General features: G+C 34.3%; 1 protein-coding gene and 1 long non-coding RNA gene across 2 annotated transcripts; one reads left to right on the forward strand and one right to left on the reverse strand.

The window, feature by feature from the left end:
* Positions 1-10,398: 10,398 nt before the first annotated feature.
* LOC119999548 lies at positions 10,399-11,967 on the forward strand. The gene is made up of 3 exons (XR_005468470.1): positions 10,399-10,608; positions 11,269-11,400; positions 11,808-11,967. It is a non-coding gene; the product is annotated as an uncharacterized LOC119999548 (long non-coding RNA).
* A 2,645-nt stretch (positions 11,968-14,612) lies between these two features.
* On the reverse strand, positions 14,613-15,542 carry LOC119999309 (transcription factor IBH1-like). The gene has a single exon (XM_038846810.1). It carries the CDS (start codon positions 15,483-15,485, stop codon positions 15,237-15,239), a length of 249 nt encoding a protein of 82 aa, XP_038702738.1. The 5' UTR covers positions 15,486-15,542; the 3' UTR covers positions 14,613-15,236.
* Between the last annotated feature and the right edge of the window lie 4,526 nt (positions 15,543-20,068).

Raw genomic sequence — 20,068 nt, forward strand, 5'->3', positions numbered from 1 at the left:
TTAATACATTTTCATGTATTCAATTCTTGTCAAACATTAATTGAATTGTTCAAAATACTGGGCGTAACTTGGGATTTGTTATTGTTACCAAAAGGTCAGAGATTGGTGGATTCGATAGAAGACACAAATTATTGTTACAATATGATTGCGGTGTCACCTACAAAAGCAAGAAAACCTCCATAAAGGCAATTGGCACAAAAAAACGAGATTGTCTATTCAGAGTGAAAGGGATGAAATTGAAGACAGATGATAATTGGATGATAAGGGTGGTATGTGAAACGCATAACCATCATGTAGCATTGTATATGCAGGAAATGATATATTGGTAGATATGTCTAAGAATTTAGTGAAGCCACGAAACATCTTGTACACGTTCAAGAATAGGGATCCGAAGAACGTGTCCACCATCAAAACTATATATAATGCACGTTAGAAGTTTTGGACTATAGAGAAAGCTAATAAATCCCAAATTCAATAACTCATGTCATTCCTACATCATTATGGGTACATTTTCTTTCATCGAAGCAATGCTCAGACCGGTGAACTTGAAGAATTATTCTTTGCACATCCAAACTCATTAGAACTAACAGGTTCAGAATGCATTCATTCCCGCATGTGCTATTGATGGACGCGACATATAAAACTAACAGGTTCAGAATGCCTCTATTTGAGATTGTCGGCGTGACTTCAACGAAGATGACATATTGTATGGCATTTGTATTCTTGCAATCAAAAAAGGTGGACAATTATACTTGGGCGCTAAATTGTTTGTGGTCAACAATGGATGAATGTGATACTCCAAGAGTTATTGTCACCGATAGAGATTTGACGTTGATGAGGTCGTGTGTCCAAGTATTTCTCGATGCAAATAAACTACTCTATAGATGTCACATTAACAGAGCTGTTATACCGAACTGTAAAAAATCATTCAAAGACAAGCGATCCTGGGATGCATTCTACTCCATGTGACACACATTATTAGAATCAGAAACTGAGAATACATATTTATACAATTTATCCACTTTTGAGGTAAATTTACAGTGCTACTCCGCTGTAGTGAATTATATTAAAGACGTAAGGTTGACGCCATATAAGGAGATGTTTATATCTGCCTGGACAGATACCTATATGCATTTCGAAAACCTTACAACTAACAGAGCTAAGAGTTAGCATTCTAAGTTGAAGCGATATTTGGGAACATCACAGACGGATTTGGAGTCAGCAGTGTCGTCTATTCATCAACTTATCCAATTCAGGTCACAGCAATAAAAGCTAGTTTCGAAAAGAGCAAAAATATTGTTCGACATCGATTCAACACAGAAATGTTCTGAGAGTTATAGGGTTTTTGTTATTCTCAGGAACCAGGTATACACAATTGTTCATCTCTTTACAGCACTCCACCATTTCCTACGCAAAGGATTTCAAGATCGAGATCAACTGCCCATGAGAATGTATATCTTAGTCAATTTCCACCTATATTGCATCCTTACATTATGTTCGTAAAAGATGTAAGAGTTGATGGAAATTATGGCTTCCGAGCTATTACTGGATTACTTGGTTTTTGAGAGGATGCATGGATAAACGTTCGGCAAAACTTGATTGACAAGTTGAGAACATTTTGGATAGAATATGTTGATCTATTTGGTGGTTATGGTCGGGCATGTTCCATTTACAACTCACTAAACTTATGGGAATCAGATAGACCGGCACCACTTCAGAACTGGATGACAATGACAGATATAGATCACTTGATTGCTTCAAGGTACAATGTCATATGACATCTTCTTAGATCTGAATAGTGCTTGACATTTTTGCCATTGCGATCAATGCCACCACCGCCGCATGAACATGTTATTATCACTATCGGGTTCATTAACAATAATCACTTTGTCCAAGTTGCCTTGATAAATGGTTAGCCGATGTCTTCCATTATGATTCAATGGTTTAGATACAGGTACGATTGCGCAGCTGCATGGGTTACGTCATACACAGAACAACTATAAGCATTTATTAAGTATAGACGTCCTATGTTTCCTCCTGAAATCATGGTGTTATAATTTACATAATTTGTTTGAGTATTGAAATGTTATTTGTCTGTATTTTAGTTGAATATTTGGTAAAGAGAGTCAGTCTATAAATGAAACCAATGAAAATCAGTAAGTGTATCAAAACATATATATGTATAAAAAAAATTATTGAAGCATAAAAATAAAAATAAAAAAATTATGCTTGCAGTAATAAAAATACAATTTAATTTAATTTAAATTTAAATTTTAAAAAAAGAATGAAATGAAATGAAAATAAAAATTTATGTGTATATTGAAACATTTTTATGCTTGCGGTAATTTAAATAAAATAAAAATCTTAATTAAATGGAATTACATATATATGTATATGTGTATATATATATGTTGGCATAAACGAAAACCATAAAAAATTACAATAAAATGGAATCTTTTAATTGTCATAGTATGACACATGAAATGATGTGACATGATTATATATTTGACATGACAGGGGGGTGAAAGAAACAAATTAGATGGGTGAAAATAACAATGCCGGCTTAGAAGTCAAATTTGATTGTTTCGTAGAACTTGAGAATGAGCATCAGTTGATATTAACGTCAATCTACGTTAACATCCTTTACATAAAATTTGACTGATACACTTGACTTTAAGAATTTTACTAAAACTGTACTCATTTTTTCAAATAAAATTATTACTTTTTTCCCGCAAAAATAACTATTAAAATAAATTATTAACTCTCTATTAGATTTTAAAATAATTTTTTCAACAAATATTAAAGTAATTCTTATTTTCCAATTTAACTTTTGACTCAGATAGATGACTTTTCAAATTGCATGGAAATCGTTGTAATTAGGGTCACGATGCATGAGCGTAGCCAAATGTGTCATCACAATCCATCCGAGTACATTTGAAGTCGATACCAATTGAACTTTAAAGACGTAATTGGACATCTAAGAATAAGGCATAGTCTATACGCATTCCGGAGGTCTATGGGTTTGGGAGTCATTTATTTGCGGGGAAGGTGTTAAGCACTCCACAATATTTGTCCTATTAGGACACTTACCACCCGAGAGTAGAGGAGTCTCGTATTCTGCCATTTGTTCGAGAACTTATGTACAAGGGAGAAACTTCACGAATGAGGGTTAAGGATCGATCAGACCGAATGTTCCACCCAGAGTCTATACAATCCTACTAGAAGGGTGCACGTTGAGTTCTGAGTGGTGGCCATGAGTTTTTTTACTATAGGAATATTATGTGAATGATGCAAATGCGAATGAAGTGAGATGCATGATGACATGGAGGGATAGGGGACATGGGGGAAGACATGCCGTGTAAAACACTGCTTACTTTGCATAAATGAATGGGGGCACAGATTGAAGTAGATCTCTTGAAGTACTGCCCATTCCAAGTGAATGATCGAATTGGGGACATGGATAGAGGTATGTCTCGTGAAGCACTGCCTATCCCTCATGAATGGATCATGATGCATGATGAGACGTTGGAATACTATGGAATACCTTTTTGAAAGGTTTTGTTTAAAACGAGATTGAGTTACGACCCAAATCGTCTATACAAATTCAAGGCAAATTCGAGGACATCCGTTTTGCTCTCTACTGCCTACACTTTGTCAGACGGCCGCCTATACTGCCTCATGTTTCTGATCGTGTATCCTTTTCCATCATGTGGTTGTTGTATTAATCTGTTATAAATCCACACCCCCATACACACCAACAATATTGTCCGCTTTGGGTTGTCCGGTTCCCATGGATACATTGGGCCCGCACGGCTTTGTTTCTCCTTAGGCCCAAGCAGGTGGGCTAGGCCCAACCCACTCAAGCCTAGGAAAAGGCCTTGATGGTGGTAAGAGGTGGGCTTAGCCTTATAAACAAGGCATGAGTGCGCACATCTTTAGATGTGGGACTTTTACACTCCCCCGCACTTGTGGGCTGGGTTATGCCAGACCCAACAAGTAGAGTAGAGGTCATGTCCAACAGGAACGAATTGCTCCGATACCATGTTATACTTTGTAATAACAAAGTTCTGTGTTTGTTTGCAGGTGATGTTAATCAATAAGAACCAGAAATCAGATAAGAAGAGAAGAATATGAGGAAGAAGAAGGAGAGGTCGGTGAAGACAAATTCAAAGAATTCATTCATTCAAAAACCTTACAAAGGCAACGGCTCAATCTGAGCTTATAAAGCAGTACTGACAGATACAGTACTTGGAATAGACATAAAGGTAAACAATGGATATAAAAGAAAAGTGGGCCTAAATACAATATGGGCTAGCCCAGTATGTAATACTTCTGAAGAATGAATAAAGGCCCAAATAGGATATAAGAACAAGCCTACAAGGAGAAGGCCAGAAAGTCCAAACAAGAAACCAGAGCTCGTCGTCATAGAAGATCGCAGCGGAGATAGACGCATCGCAGCGGAGATTCTATCACCCCCCCTCAAGTTGGACGAGTTTGAGGTCAAACAGGTTCAACTTGGAGATCAAATGTTGCTGGCGAGGAGCTGAAAGTGGTTTAGTGAAAAGATCTCCGGGTTGATCTTCAGATTTTAGGTAAGAAAGTTTAATTCTTCCTGCTTGTATCTTCTCTCGAATGAAGTGTAAATCTATCTCTATGTGCTTTGTTCTTTCGTGAAACACTGGATTGTGGCTGATGTAGATAGCTGCTTGATTATCGCAAAACAAATTCATAGGATAGTTGGGTTGAAATATGATTTCATTGAGGAGGTGAGAAATCCAGGTTATCTCACTTGTAATAGATGCTATAGCCCGATATTCTGCTTCAGCGGAAGACTTAGAGATTGTAGGTTGCTTCTTTGATTTCCAAGAGATGAGAGATTCGCCTAATTTGATGCAAAACCCTGTAACATATCTTCTATTGTCAAGACAAGGCGCCCAATCAGCATCACAGTAAGATTTGACCTGCATTTGGTTAGTGGAAGGATAGAAAATCCCTGTTGCAGTAGTACCTTTTAAATATCTCAGTATTCTGTGAGCAGCTGTTAGATGTATGTCTGTAGGTTTTTTCATGTACTGACTTAGATTGTTAACAGAGTAACTAATGTCAGGTCTAGTGATTGTCAAATACATTAGTCTGCCAATCAACCTTCTGTATTGCAGAGGGTTTTCTAAAGGAGTTCCTGTTTCTAGTGATAGTTTTGTATTAGTGTCAGAAGGTGTGTGACTAATATTGGCACTGGTAAGGTTTGTATCACTTATTAAATCAAGTGTGTATTTCCTTTGACATAGATGAAGACCTGAGTTAGTGTTATAAATTTCTAAGCCTAGAAAATATTGTAAAGGTCCTAAATCCTTTATTTTAAAGCATTTAGCTATGTAAGTTTTGACTTGATGTAAGAGAGTTATATCATTTCCCCCTAAGGCCATGTCATCGACATATAAAAGTAGTAGTAAAGTACTACTACCTCTATGAATGAAAAATAGGGAATAGTCTGATTTACTTTGTGTAAAACCAAAGGCTATCAAGGCTTTACTACATTTCTCATTCCATTGCCTAGAGGCTTGCCTAAGACCATAAATAGATTTTTTAAGTTTGCATACTAGTGTTTTATCTGAATTAGTGTACCCTGGAGGAGTCTTCATGTAGACTTCCTCTTCTAAATCTCCATTAAGAAAAGCATTGTGTACATCTATGTGATGTATGTGTCATTTATGCATGCTGGCCAAGGCTAAAAATAGTCTAACAGTGGTGATTTTTACAATTGGTACAAAGGTTTCTTTGTAATCAAAGCCTTCACTTTGATTGAATCCTTGAGCCACTAACCTAGCTTTATACTTTTCTAATGTCCCATTGGCATTATATTTTATTTTTTAAATCCATTTACAACCTATGGCCTTTCTTCCTAGAGGTAGTTTGGTTAATTCCCATGTGTTATTTGAACTTAGAGCTTGCAGCTCTAAATTCATGGCTTCACACCATTTGCTATCTTTTAATGCTTCAGTGTAGTGTTTAGGTTCCTTGTGTAAAGCAATAGATGCAATGAAATGCTTATGAGATGCATGATGATTTAGCATAGTGTTATTGCAATGATAATCCCTTAAATAAAGGGGCATTTGTGTGTGTCTCTGTGGTCTGCCAGACAGTGGCTGAGATGAAGAAACAGGTGGTAAATTTTTTGTGTTGTTATAATGTTGAATAACTTGTGTGTTTGTGTCTGTATTAGGAGATTGTGATTTGTGAAGAAAAGGAAAAACAGATTCATAAAAATGCACATCTCTTGATATAAATATGTCCTGGTTTTCTATGTCTAAGAGTTTATATCCCTTTGTTCCTAAAGGATATCCTAAGAAAATACAAGCCTTAGCTTTAGGTTGAAATTTAGAAGTCGGATATTTGTTATCTTTTGCTAAGCAGTAGCAACCAAAAACCTTTAAGGTTTTATAATCAAAATTCTTTTTGTAGAGTATACTGTATGGGGATTGTTTGTCTAGCACTCTACTAGGCATCCTATTTATTAGAAATACAGCTGTTTGTGTACAAAAGGACCAGTAATTCTTTGGTAAACCACTATGTAATCTTAAAGTTCTTGCTACATTTAATATGTGTTGATGTTTCCTCTCAACCACTCCATTTTGTTGAGGAGTATAAGGGCAAGTAGTTTGATGTTGGATACCTAATTCTAGAAAATAGGTTGGCATATGAAACTCCTTGCCATTATCTGATCTAATGATCTTGATTGTTTTATTAAATTGTGTCTTAACAAATTCTATAAAACCTTTCAAGTAATGTCTGGTTTCTGATTTAGTAGTCATTAAAAAAATCCAAGTCATTCTAGAATGATCATCCACTATGGTTAAGAAACATTTATAACCTTCTATGGAAGATGTAGAGTTAGGTCCCCAAATGTCTATATGGATCAAATCAAAACAATGCTCTGTAATAGAATTACTCAAACCAAAAGATGTTCTTTTCATTTTTTCAATAACACAGTCTTGACAATCTAACATAGATTCCTTAGGTACATTATAGATCAACTTAAGTACATTCAGAGAAGGATGTCCAAGCCTTCTGTGCAAAACAGTAGGATTGAATATGGCATTAATAGAGACAGAGTGATCAAAGTGGACAAGATGGTCAGGATTGAGTATGTAGAGATCCTTAAGCACCATTCCCAAGCCAATCTTCTCCAAAGTGACTATGTCCTGCAAGTGACATTTTCCTTTGGTAAAAGTCACATCATATTTATTGGTTTTGGTCAATTTGCTTACTGAGATGAGGTTAAAATTGAAAGTAGGGACACAAAGAACTTCTGTTAAAGTTATTTCAGGTGTAATTTTTACTGTGCCAATGTGAGAAATGTTGTGTTTCTGTCCATTAGGTAAGTGAACAAAAGAGTGATGCATTTCATGACAAGTCTCATATAATGATGCATGGCATACTATATGATCAGATGCACCACTATCTATGAGCCATCTGTTTAAAATTTGCTTGGAATCATGAGATAGAGTACCTGAAACTGAAGCCACAGAACCAGCCTGTGCTTCATGCTTTGAGAATTATCTGATTGAGAAGTCCTGGATTGCATGAAGCTCATAAATTGTTGACATTGTTCTGGTGTGAATTCCACTGTTGGCTTAGTTTCAGGTTCTGCAGTAGTTTGATTAGCTTGGTACCTTGCATTGCCATTGTTGTATCTTGGTCTTTTAGGAAACTGTTGTGGAAATCCATGTATTTTAAAACATTTGTCAATGGTATGATTAGTCATTCTGCAGTAGTTACAGAATAGACTATCCTTGCTTGCTTGTTGTGGCTTTTCAGCAGTGTTTTCCCTGTTTCCCTGTTGTGGCCTTCCAAAAGCATTGTCTGATGTTCTCTTCCCTGGACCCTTTCTGTTGTTGTAGGGCTTTGAGGGAACATTGTTTGCAGTGGTAAAGGTTTTGAAAGCCATTGCCATTGCCTCCTGGGAAATCATTGGCCCTTTTTCTGTCATTTTTTGTTTTCTTTCTTCTTGGGAGACAATGTTGAAAGCCTTGTTCACATCTGGAAAAGGTTGCATGAGTAATATTTGGCTTCCAATGGCACTAAAATTCTCATTTAAGCCCATGAGAAATTTCATGACTTTCTCCTTTTCCCTTTTGATGATGATTGGCTCTAGAACATCACAGGGACACAAGCCACACTTGCACTTGGGGAGAGCTTGGTATTCTTGAAGTTCATCCCAAAGGCATTTCATTTTTGTATGATACTCTGAAACTGTCATGCTTGCTTGCTTCATGTTGGAAATTTCTCTCATAACTTCATACACCCTGGTTTCATTGACAACAGCATATCTTGCCTTCAAATCTGCCCATAATTCTTGAGTTGTTTTCCATGAAGATATACTCTGAAGAATATCTGACGTTACTGAATTTGTGAGCCATGTCTTGATTAGACCATTAGCTTGCTTCCACAACTGATGATTAACATCTGTTGTGTCTGGTGGTGGTAGTGTACCATCAATAAAACCAACTTTGTTTCTTGCTTCTAGTGCATTCAAAAAATTTGCACTCCATATCTGATAGTTTGTGCCAGTCAGTTCAAGGGAAATCAGTTTAGTAACTGAGAAGTCATTGGGTAAAAGGTTATAAGGGTTGAGAAAAGGGTTAGATGGTGGTTGTTGTGTAGGGAATTGTGGAACTGCAGGTGTAGGAAGAAGGGGTGGGTCACAAGAGGGGTTAGGTATATAGGATGGTGGATAATGGAGAACTGGGGTAGGTGGTGCAACACTGAAATTATTCATGTTGTTTGTTGATGAAGTTTGGAGATTCCTTAGCATTTTTGCTAGATCTTCTGCAGTGAATGCAGCTTGAGCTGCTGGTGCAGCCATTGTAGTTGAAAAAGCTTGAGTATTTTTCAAGAATTGAGATACCTGAGATAGTATATCTGAGGTCATTATAGCTTCGTTAGGAGCTGACGGTAGTGGTGGAGGTGGTGGTGGTGGTGATGATGGTGGTGGTGGTGTACCTTGCTCCGATACCATGTTATAAATCCACACCCCCATACACACCAACAATATTGTCCGCTTTGGGTTGTCTGGTTCCCATGGATACATCGGGCCCGCACGGCTTTGTTTCTCCTTAGGCCCAAGCAGGTGGGCTAGGCCCAACCCACTCAAGCCTAGGAAAAGGCCTTGATGGTGGTAAGAGGTGGGCTTAGCCTTATAAACAAGGCATGAATGCCCACATCTTTAGATGTGGGACTTTTACATAATCTCCACTTGTTACATGTCATAATATTGAGATATGGTATATTAATTATAATTGTTTAGTTGTATCAACTAATTAAGTTACACGTTTATGAGACAACATGATCATACCCTAAACTTTTACATTGTAATAATGACGGTGTGATTAAAGAAGTGTAATTGAAACAGTGGCTCATTGCACTGTCTTGTTCTATACCCTCATTAATCATATAAAAAATGAAAATAGTTTTGCTGCATCAGTACTTGTTCGTGACATTTAAAGATCATCAATGTAACCATCAACAAAAGGTTCTTCTCGATACATCATGTTCAAATTGTTCATCATGTATACTTTTTTTTTTAGTGATTCATGTCTCCTGTGTACTCTTCGTCATTCATAAGTTATGAATGAATTTTGCCCTCAATTTTTAGATGTCTGTTTTGATCAGCTTCTTCTCGATGTTCCTCTGATTGAATAGATAATCAATTACGTACATGCATATTATCCCACAATCAATCCTATTTTGACTAATAAAATGCGCATGTCACAAATTTTTGAAAAACCATTGACACAAGTGCATTCGATACTTTAAAGCAGGGAAAAGAACTTATGAGTTTGTTGATTGTTACGATGTGTCCCACACTGAAACGAATGTCGTTTGATTGAACTGTCTATCAATCGATGGTGGGAATATAGCATCGTAATAAGCTATCTGAATACATAAACAATCACTACAAGAAATTGGGAATTTTGCGATGGAAATTAGTGATGGAAAATTTTCCGTCACTAATTACAGCTTTTGCGACGGAAAATAAAAGAATTTCCGTCGCAAAAGTCAATTCAAAATCAAGACCAGTTTGTGACGGTATTAGTGACGGAATATTCCGTCGCTAAAATTTTCCATCACAAATTCCGTGGCAAATTTTGGCGCAAACACCTGCCAAAAATAGTGACGGATTAGTGACGGAATTTAGTGACGGAATTCGACTTCCCTCACTAATTTAGCGACGGAATTCAAATTCCCTCACTAAATTATTAGTTAACTAATAAAATTTAAATTAAATTAAATACCCATTTTAAGTAGTGATGGATAAAATTCAAATAGCGACGGAAACGATTTCGTCGCTAATGTAGAACATAAATCTACGTTTTTGACAATGAAAAACCCTAAAAATTGTTTTCTAACTTCTCTCTTTGTGACAACCCTCTTGTTCTCTCATGCTCGGCCACTCAAGCTCTCGATCTAACATCATCAATCAAGCACCTGCTACGATTTGAGCCTTAACTTCTCTCTTCGCGACAACTCTCTCGTTCTCTCATGCTCCGCGGCTCAAGCTTTCGGTCTAACATCGTCAATCAAGTACCTACAATTTGAGCCTTTGGGGTATGCTTTTTTTACTTTTCGGTCAGAATCTTTTCCTTCTTTTGATTTTGGGTTAGAGTCTTTATGCTGAATTTAGGTTTATTAGGCTTTATTTGGTAATGGGTATCTGCGGCTTTTCTTTCTTAACATGTACTTGTAGTTGAACTTAGTGAGCCGATTTGGTACCTGGATCCTTTTCGTTTTGGTAGATTTGGAGTTGTTTGAACTGCTCTTGATCTTTGTTATTGTATGCAGGGTATGATTCCCCTTGGGTCTGGGTGGTAAGGAATAGTTTGTCCTCTTTCATGTCTTATATTCTCTCCTGTGCGCTTATGACCCTATTTCAATTTTCAAATACATGTGAGAACCTAATAGATGACTATGATGTTTGGATTTGGTAGCCAGTGCCCCCTTTTGTTTTATACAAACAAGTCAATAATGTTTAAAGAAATTGTTGTATGAAGTGGATGATTTTCTATAATTGTTGGATTTAGCCAGTAGCTTTGTAGTTTACTTGTTGCAATCTAAGTTACTGAAAAATAAGTAATAGAATTTTTGTTGTTTGATACAATAATGAAGTGCTAAATTCCTTTTATACTTCAGTAAAAATACACTAAAATCACATTAGTGAAGTTTCTTTGCGTTCAACCTCTAATTAACCTCTTTTGGTCTTATTGATAGGGGTTGGTTACCTTCTTATAGAGATGTTTTGCTTGCTATTCGGAAAGAATTAAAAGTTCCCTGCTCTAGCAAAATTGTCAGCTGAAGACTTAAAAGCAAATTTTCTCTTCATCTAGTTCAAGAGTACTCAAGGTAACAACTATTCTGGAATTTACAACATTTCTTGTTGACAACTAATAAGCAATTTATCAAAATGAACTGGGACTGTGTAGGAGGTCTTATATGCATGTGTATCAATTAATTGTTCTTCCTTCTTATCTGATCAAATTTTAAAGTGTGTAGTAGAGGTTTTCATTTCCTAGAAATGATAAGTTACAATTGACACTACCATAACGTGGTTTCATACCTTTATTTACCAAGTGTCTCAGAATCATTTATGTGTTGGTGTATGAATGCGCGGATAGGTTGTCTTATAATTTTCATTTGTTTATGAACCTAGACAGTTATTCATGTACGTTTTAAGATTCTGGCAGTTTGTTTATATATATATATATGTATGTATATATGTTGTGACTGATATATAATATGACAATTTGTAGATTTCTGGTGATCATTGGACGATCAATACTTTGCAGCGACCGATGCTAGATCAGGGGCGGATGAAACAGGAACTCTTTTCCCGGATGGAGATGCGACCCTCCCGATTACCACCCTGACATAAGCGCGAGGAGGTCATTTACTCTTTTGATGAGAACTAGATCTAGGGTTGTCTCTTTGTACTGTATTATTTTGTATTGTATTTGATGAAAATTTTGAACACAACTTTATAGAATTTATTTTTATTGCATATTCTTTCTTACATACTTTAATACTATGAACACGACTAATTGATAATTATATTAAAACTATAAAAATACATAAATTTAAGGATAAAAAATCAATATTTAATTAGTGAAAATAAGTATTTAAAAATTCAAAAAAAAAAGAACATTAGTGACAGAATATTTCTTGAATTCCGTCACAAACTTTATTAAAATTTTGATAAATGCAATAGTCAAAATTTCTTGAATTCCATCACAAAATCCGTCACAAATAAATTCCGTCGCTAATTTTTCCATCGCAAATTCCTTCACAAAAATTCCGTCGCAAAAATTTTGCAACGAGGGTTTTTGCGACGGAAAAAATTCCATCGCAAATTGCGTCACAAATCGAATTTGTGACGGAATTTCCTTATTTTGCGACGGAATTTTCCGTCACAAAATTAGTGTTTTCTTGTAGTGAATTTCAAACATGATTAAAATACATATAACCTATGTATAACATATACTTTTATATATACATATATATATATTATTGAAGTTTTTTTTTTCAATTTTTTGGCATCTTCCATATAAGGGTCTCTTGCTTTTTTGCTCCTCAATAGTATTGAATTATCGTGTAGCCATAATTCCTCTTCAGTGTCCAGCACCAGTGTTGTCCAGTGATTGGCAATATCATGGTTTCCAATGACATGGAGTGAAAATATAATATATCTGTATTTTTTCACATTGCCATAAAGCTTGTTGGGTATAAATTTATTAATGAGATCATCTCTGCTCATTCTCAGGAATGGGAACTCGTTATTGCAAGCGAAAACTTTTTTTAATCTCTGGGGGAAAATCATCTGGAACAAGCCCTAGTTTCCTTGTCAAATATTCGGAGTGGGCGTTAATGAGCTGCAACAATATGAAAAAATTGTTAAAATGAGACATATAATATACTGGCCTTTGTATTAGTTGACATATATTACAAAGAGATATTATTTGCATTGCTTACAGTGTTTGTAACCATATCGCAGTTACAAATGGACTACGTAGTTAAACAATGTAACTATAATAGATTTATCAAAATACATGCATTATTAGTAGGTGTAAGTTCCTTACTTATTTTTTAGAAGAACAGCAATATTCATCAGCCTTTTCGGTCCTCTTGCATAAGGTTCTTATAGGTTCCACACTTCGTGTCCATTACTTTTCAACTGCGAAAAGGTTCTAGTGCCGTGTATTCCTCAACATCGAAGACTGTAAACCCCATACCCTAAACATTTTTTTATGCCTCTTGTTTGGATTCTGTTTCTTGTTCAAATCGTATTCAAAATCAGAATCTTCCCTTCTGATAAAGTTCTTCATTTTGATCATCTTGACCATCGAAGACTGTAAACTCCATACCCTAAACATTTTTTTATGCCTCTTGTTTGGATTCTGTTTCTTGTTCAAATCGTATTCAAAATCAGAATCTTCCCTTCTGATAAAGTTCTTCATTTTGATCATCTTGACCATTGATGTAGGTGTATATTTTCTTTTATAAGTTTGACATGGCCTCGGGTCTTCTCTTTCCGTCTTTGAGTCACTTAATTTTGTTTTGAAATCGCTGCATATTCATCCATTGCAATATGAGCTATGATAAGTTTGCTCTCTACTGTTTCCATGGAATGTAACATAATCATAAGAATCTATGATGAGTTTTGTCTCTACTATTTCCAAGGAAACTTCATAAAGGATAACCATCGATCAATTTATTATGTACTAATTACATTGTAGATCCTGACATTGTAATGGTGCCAGGCAGGCAATTCGCCAATTAAATAAATATATTGTTACATTAATAATGTAATAACACGGTCAATATATAGGACAATTATATGAAAAATACGTGAAAAATATATGGAATGAGTTTTTGCAACCTATCCAAACAATTATATAATGTCATTATTACCGGACCAAGAACAGATGGATGTTCACTGGACCTATTAAAAGCCTTGAAAACCGCTATCGTGGGTGACGGAAACCAATCGGATTTTCATCGTGGTAGAGCGTCTGAGCTTTCTTCAAAATTGGGGAGGGAGGTTAGGGCTGAAAATTGTATAATCGCACCTAGAACCGTAATTTTAGGGTTTCGTTTTTTTTATTTTTAAAATTACTTAGTAAGCATTTTACATGATATGCCATGTCATTATGTATGTTTATGGATGTTATTATTATGTATGTGTAGTACTGTTACTGTGTGTGTCTATATATATATATTATACACACTTGAGCTTTAATTACAAGTTTCTTTCCACATATTATAATGGAGTGTAAATATATTTGTGGACAAAACAATTCAAGAAGGTTTCATGGGCGAGTAGTATACATGTAGTACGTTATAGTTAAAGCTCTAGTAATTCATACTGAAAAAAAAAAACCCAAGCTAATATGAAATTTAATGTACTAAAAAGTGAACTAAAAAATTTTACAACCAACATTTCTCCTATTTCAAGAACATAGAAATACCGTCCTTGTAATTTTAAAGATTCCAGTCCTCCTCCCTCAAAAAATTAACAACATAATTTCTCAACTTATATGTAGAAAAAAAAATGTGCATGATCGATAACAAATTAACAACCCTGTATTACTTGTATTACAACTTGAATTGCACTCAAAGTTTTAGTTTTTATTTAGCCAAAGACATACATACGTGCATTTATGTATATATATGCCATCTCCTTCAAACTATAAAACCCTAAAGAAGCCATTAATTGGAAGAGAAATAGTTGATGATGTTATCATTGTCTCAAAATAATTTTTGATAACCTGGGAATTTTCCAGCTCAACGGCCACTTTGAGCCAGATCTAAATCCTGGGCCACACATTCACTATGCGATAGGCTGAACCGAAGCTCGATGAAGAAATACCGCAAAGAAATATGCTATCAGTTGAAATCGAACTTTGGGCACAATTGTCTCAATATTATATAATATATATATGTTAAACAAGACTCAAACTTTAAAACCCTCTCTTATATAATCAAGGAGGTTGAGAGAAGATGGAACATTTACATACACTTCATTAAAGCACAACAGAAGACATGCCACCAATTAACTTTAAGTCTATATACCGATCAGGATTTATTTACTTAATTACCAAATTAAATCCTGAAAAAAAAAAAAACGAGAGAGAGAGAGAGAGAGAGAGAAACCATGAGATACAAAGGCAGAGGCCAGAGGGTGGTTATGAAGTAGTGTAAATCTCTGAAAGAGCTTGCAAAACATGAAGTTGTAACCTCAAATGCATTATATAATCCGCCGTTCGCAACAACAGCCGATTGGCCTCAAGTCCATGCCCTCCTGGAATAAGCTTCTGCAATTTCTTTACTTTCATTCTCATCGCCATTCCCCTGCGACAAAGCCCTCTCCTCCCTCTTCTTGATCTCCATTTCAACTTCTTTGACAACCCATTTTTATTATTACTAATGGCCATTCACAACAAGATCTCTCTCTCGCACTCTTAACAAACTTATAAATAAAAAGCAGTACTGGCAGATGATTGATGAAGAGTCGAATATATATATATATATATAGAGAGAGAGAGAGAGAGATAGAGAGATAGAGAGAGAGAACTGAAAAGGGAGTTTATGACAAATTAAGTTATGAAGAATGAGAAGAGCTAGCAAAATGGGCTATAAATGATATGAGGAGGCAAAGGGACGAGGCCATGTGAGCCGAGCCATCTACGTACGTTTGTGTTTTTTTTTTTTTTATAGCTTTTGACGTGAACCATGGCATTAATATAGCACACTAGCTAGCCAACTTTTATTTATTTATTCTAACCTAAATATAATTACCATTGAATTTTTTTTGTTTTATAAATGTCCATTTTATATGCACTCTCATTTTAGAGTAAATAGAGACTTTAACTCCTCAAAAGATGGGACCACTTTTGTATTAAAAAAAAAAAAAATTTTGGCAATAGAAGCACATACATTCACCAGACATGTATCCCTCCAACTCACACACACATACAACCCACACACGCTCACATAATTCACACACAAAAGGGATACTCTCAATATTGCATTGTGTGTAAAAACAAGATATGCGCTAATGATAGTAGCGCATTTCGTTGTTTTAATTTTCAAATGGATTTTGCTAGATATTATCCATATTTTCAATAAAATCATATCACTTTGGATATTTTCTATATTTTATTATTATTAATATGATCAATTTGTAAATTTTTTAACATGATTATTCTAGTTGTTATTTTGCTAAATAATTATAATTATCAATATTAAATATAATCTTTAAAATTTTGCGTCTAATAAATCCTATTTTTTGAAATTTAACCCAAATTAAGTAATAGTAAAGGTTAAAATATTTTATAATCTTAAAAATAACATATTTATGGGGAAAAAAAAGAAACATATATATAAGGGATTTAATTGATAAAATTAAAATTAAAATTTTTAATATTATCTAATTCGTAGCCAGTCACAAATATAAATTTTAAAAAGGAATTGACTAGGAAATAGAAAAAGAAATAAGGGATTTTTTTTGAAGTGGGGGGGGGGGGCGAGATTCGAACATTGATGATCATGGTGATAGATACCATCTTTATCACTCCAATTAGTAGCTGAAGTGTAAGAAATAAGAGATTTAATATATTAAGATCACGTCAAAAATTTTAATCTTATCTAATTGGTAGTTATTGAAATTGAATAGAAAAATAGAAAAAGGATATAAGGGATTTAATTGATTAAAATCAAATTCGAAATTCTTAATTTTGTTTATAGAATCATGTTTTTTGAAATACCAAAGAGAATTATGCTTGTGGTTGGAATCGAATATTGAGCACACATATGTCAACCAAGCCAACTCTCGTTGAAATGTGATACTCCCAATACCGTATTAGGCAATAAAAATATGTTATTTGGGTAATTAAGGGTCTGTTTGGTATCACTTTTGTTTCTTGTTTCTTGTTTTAGTTTTCAAAAAATAGAAAATAAAAACAAAAAATATTGTTTGTTTGTATTTTCTGTTTCGGTTTTTATGAAAACCAAAAACAGGTTTTCAAAATTTTTGAAAACAAGAAAAAAAAGGTTTTTAAAAGTTTTGGAAACAGAACTAGTTACACTTATTATAAATTGTAATTTCTTTAAAATTTCATATTGCAAATTACATAAAGATATGAAGACAATAATCAAATACACTTTGGGTTATTGTTTTATTTCTTATCTTTTTTTCTTTCTATTGATGTTTTCAATGGTGAAACACGGCAAATGTTGTAGTTATAAAAATATAGTGGTGTGGATATATTCCATTATTATGAAAATAAAAACATAAACACATTTTTTTTTTCAGTTTTAAGTGTTCAACCAAACAAGTTTCAATTTTATATTTTTATTTTATGTTTTATGTTTTAATTTTTTATTTTTATTTTTAAAATTTTTGAAAGTGATATCAAACACAACCTAAAATTTTCAAAAAGCGTTAGTTTAGAGAGAAAGAAAAGAAAGTAAGAAGGAAAAAAAAAGCCTCCGCAAACTTGGGGGCTTGAAGCGTGTTATATCATTATTTTAATAGAATTTTCTCCTGCCACGCGCTATTGTTGTCAGTTGTTGTTTGTCGTATTGTGTGAGTGCTTGGCTTTCAACGACCTTCTGACAGCTCTCTCTCGCACGCTCACGTAACTCTAAGCCACTAACTTCTCTTTCAAAATTCAAATATTGAATTGAAAGAGTTTTTTTTCAAAATAGCATCCGTTCGTTTTTTTTATTAGGCATATAACATTCAGTTAAATTTTTTTAAAGATATAGCATCTTGCCGTTGTTCTCAACAATGGCACTCCTTTATTTTTAGTGGTGCCGCTATTGAGAACAACATCACTTATTTGTCTTTAACAGTGTCACTGTTGAAAAAAGTGGGTTAGTGTAAAGGACAAGTGTCGTTGTTTAAAACAACGACAAAGGTGCATATGAACAGCGGCAAGGGAGTGCCGCTGTTACAAGTAGCAGCATAAAAGAATCCCAAGTGATACCGCACTTGACAATTGCGGCATTGCTTAGGATTCTTTGATGTCGCGGCTGGTAACAACTGCTTCTTTGGTCTATAAACAAACCCCTAGACATGCGCTCTCCCTTACCCACAAACACAAAATAAACACAAACGAAATGAAAACAGAGAGGAAGAGAAATCAACACAGAGAGGAAGAGAGTACTTCAGTTTAGTGGTTTTCAATAACAATCGAGGAACTAAACTGTAACAATTTTGAGGTCGATTTGTACTTGCATTCGTTGTTTAGATACGTATATTATCTTGTGTAGTGTTTAAATTTGTTAATGTTGAGTTAATTATTTATATTTGATGTATAAAATAAATTGAAATTTGTTAATATAGTATCTTGATTAGTGTAGTTTGTTTATGAATATTGTTTAAATTTGTTAATGTTCTCTTGATGATTTCAATTTTAATGTAAAAATAGTTTAAATTTGTTAATGTTCTTTCATTATTTTAATTGGAATGTAAAAATAGTTTAAATTTCGTAATGTTCTGTTTATTATTTTAATTGTAATGCAAAAGTAGTTTACATTTATTAATGTTTAGTTCATTATTTTATTTAGTGTATAAAATAAATTTATATTTATTAATATTATCTTGATTAGTATAGTTTGTTTATGAATATTGTTTAAATTTATTAATATTCTCTTGATTATTTAAAAAAAAAACTCTAATTGAAATTACAGCTAGTCAGCTGCCAATCCAATCTGTCCTCGTAATCCCCGAATCCCGACAGTCACACTTTCCACACACGTGTTCAGATCTACCTGCCACGTCACCCAGTTCGTATCGCAACATGTGTGGTGTAGTGTTCGCCAACCAGGCTCCAGAGTATGAAGGCTCTCGTGGTCGTGGCCCACCAAACCAGTTTCATAAAGTTTCAACCGTTCGATTTTCGATTAAGTGGCTAGCGATGTGGACACCTATGCTATGTATTAATGTACATACATATATGAGAATTCTCTTATGCGGACACCCACAAATTATATTGACTTACGTATCTCAATCTCACCATTGATTTGAAACGTATGAGACTTAAAGTAATGGATCACATTTGTCATTTCACTTTTGAAAACACTTAAAAAATAGAGTACACAAGTTATTAAGTTGCGGACATTCGGTATAAGAGAATTTCTACATATATATATATATATATATGTGTATATTCAAACAATATTGGTTCCTTAAAATATTATAAATATTAATCAACTGAATTACGTATACAATGATTTAGCATAGTGCTTTATGGGCATGCAATATACATATATATTATAATGATTTAGCATAGTGCTTTATGGGCATGCAATATACATATATATTATATGTATATACATATATATTAATGGAGAGAAAGGTTTTACTTGACCCACATTTGGCTGAGGCAATGGCAACCTTATTTGCGGTGAAGTTAGCCTTAGAGTTGGGGGTTTAAGGAGTTAATACTTGAAGGTGACTCTTCAAATATTGTAGAAGTTAGTAATGGAGGTGTGTTGAACTTGTCACCATGGAGACCAGTGATACTGGAAGCAAGAAGAATATTGCAGTTTTTCCTGAATTGGAAAGTTGTTCATGTTAGAAGGACGGGGAATATGGCTGCTCATGCATTGGCTAAATATACTTTCCAACTACAAGATATGCGGGTATGGATTGAAGAAGTTCCAGAGCCGGTAAAAAGCATTGTCCAAGCTGATAAACTTTCTTGGATTGGTGAATGAGGAGTCACAAGATAGTAGTTGTTTTTTGATTTCATTATTGATGTTGGTGTTTTAATCTTTGTTGGTCTACAAGTGTTTTCCAGTATTGTTACTTTCTCTGGTTGTATCCCACTATTTAGTGGCCCAAGTGCCTGTCATGGCCTCCATTTCTTTTACTCAGTTGATGAGTATTTGAATATATATTTGATCTTTGATCTTTAAAAAAAAAATATACATATATATTATATGGCCAACTAATTCAATGATTAATTGATTATTATAATAATAAGCTATCGTGGATGCCTATTTTTAT

This window comes from Tripterygium wilfordii, chromosome 6, assembly GCF_013401445.1.
Source record: "Tripterygium wilfordii isolate XIE 37 chromosome 6, ASM1340144v1, whole genome shotgun sequence".
In the NCBI taxonomy this organism is placed as follows: domain Eukaryota; kingdom Viridiplantae; phylum Streptophyta; class Magnoliopsida; order Celastrales; family Celastraceae; genus Tripterygium; species Tripterygium wilfordii.

Excerpts from the sequence above, each read along its gene's own strand:
- LOC119999309 (XM_038846810.1), bottom strand. The coding sequence starts at position 15,485 with ATGGCCATTAGTAATAATAAAAATGGGTTGTCAAAGAAGTTGAAATGG.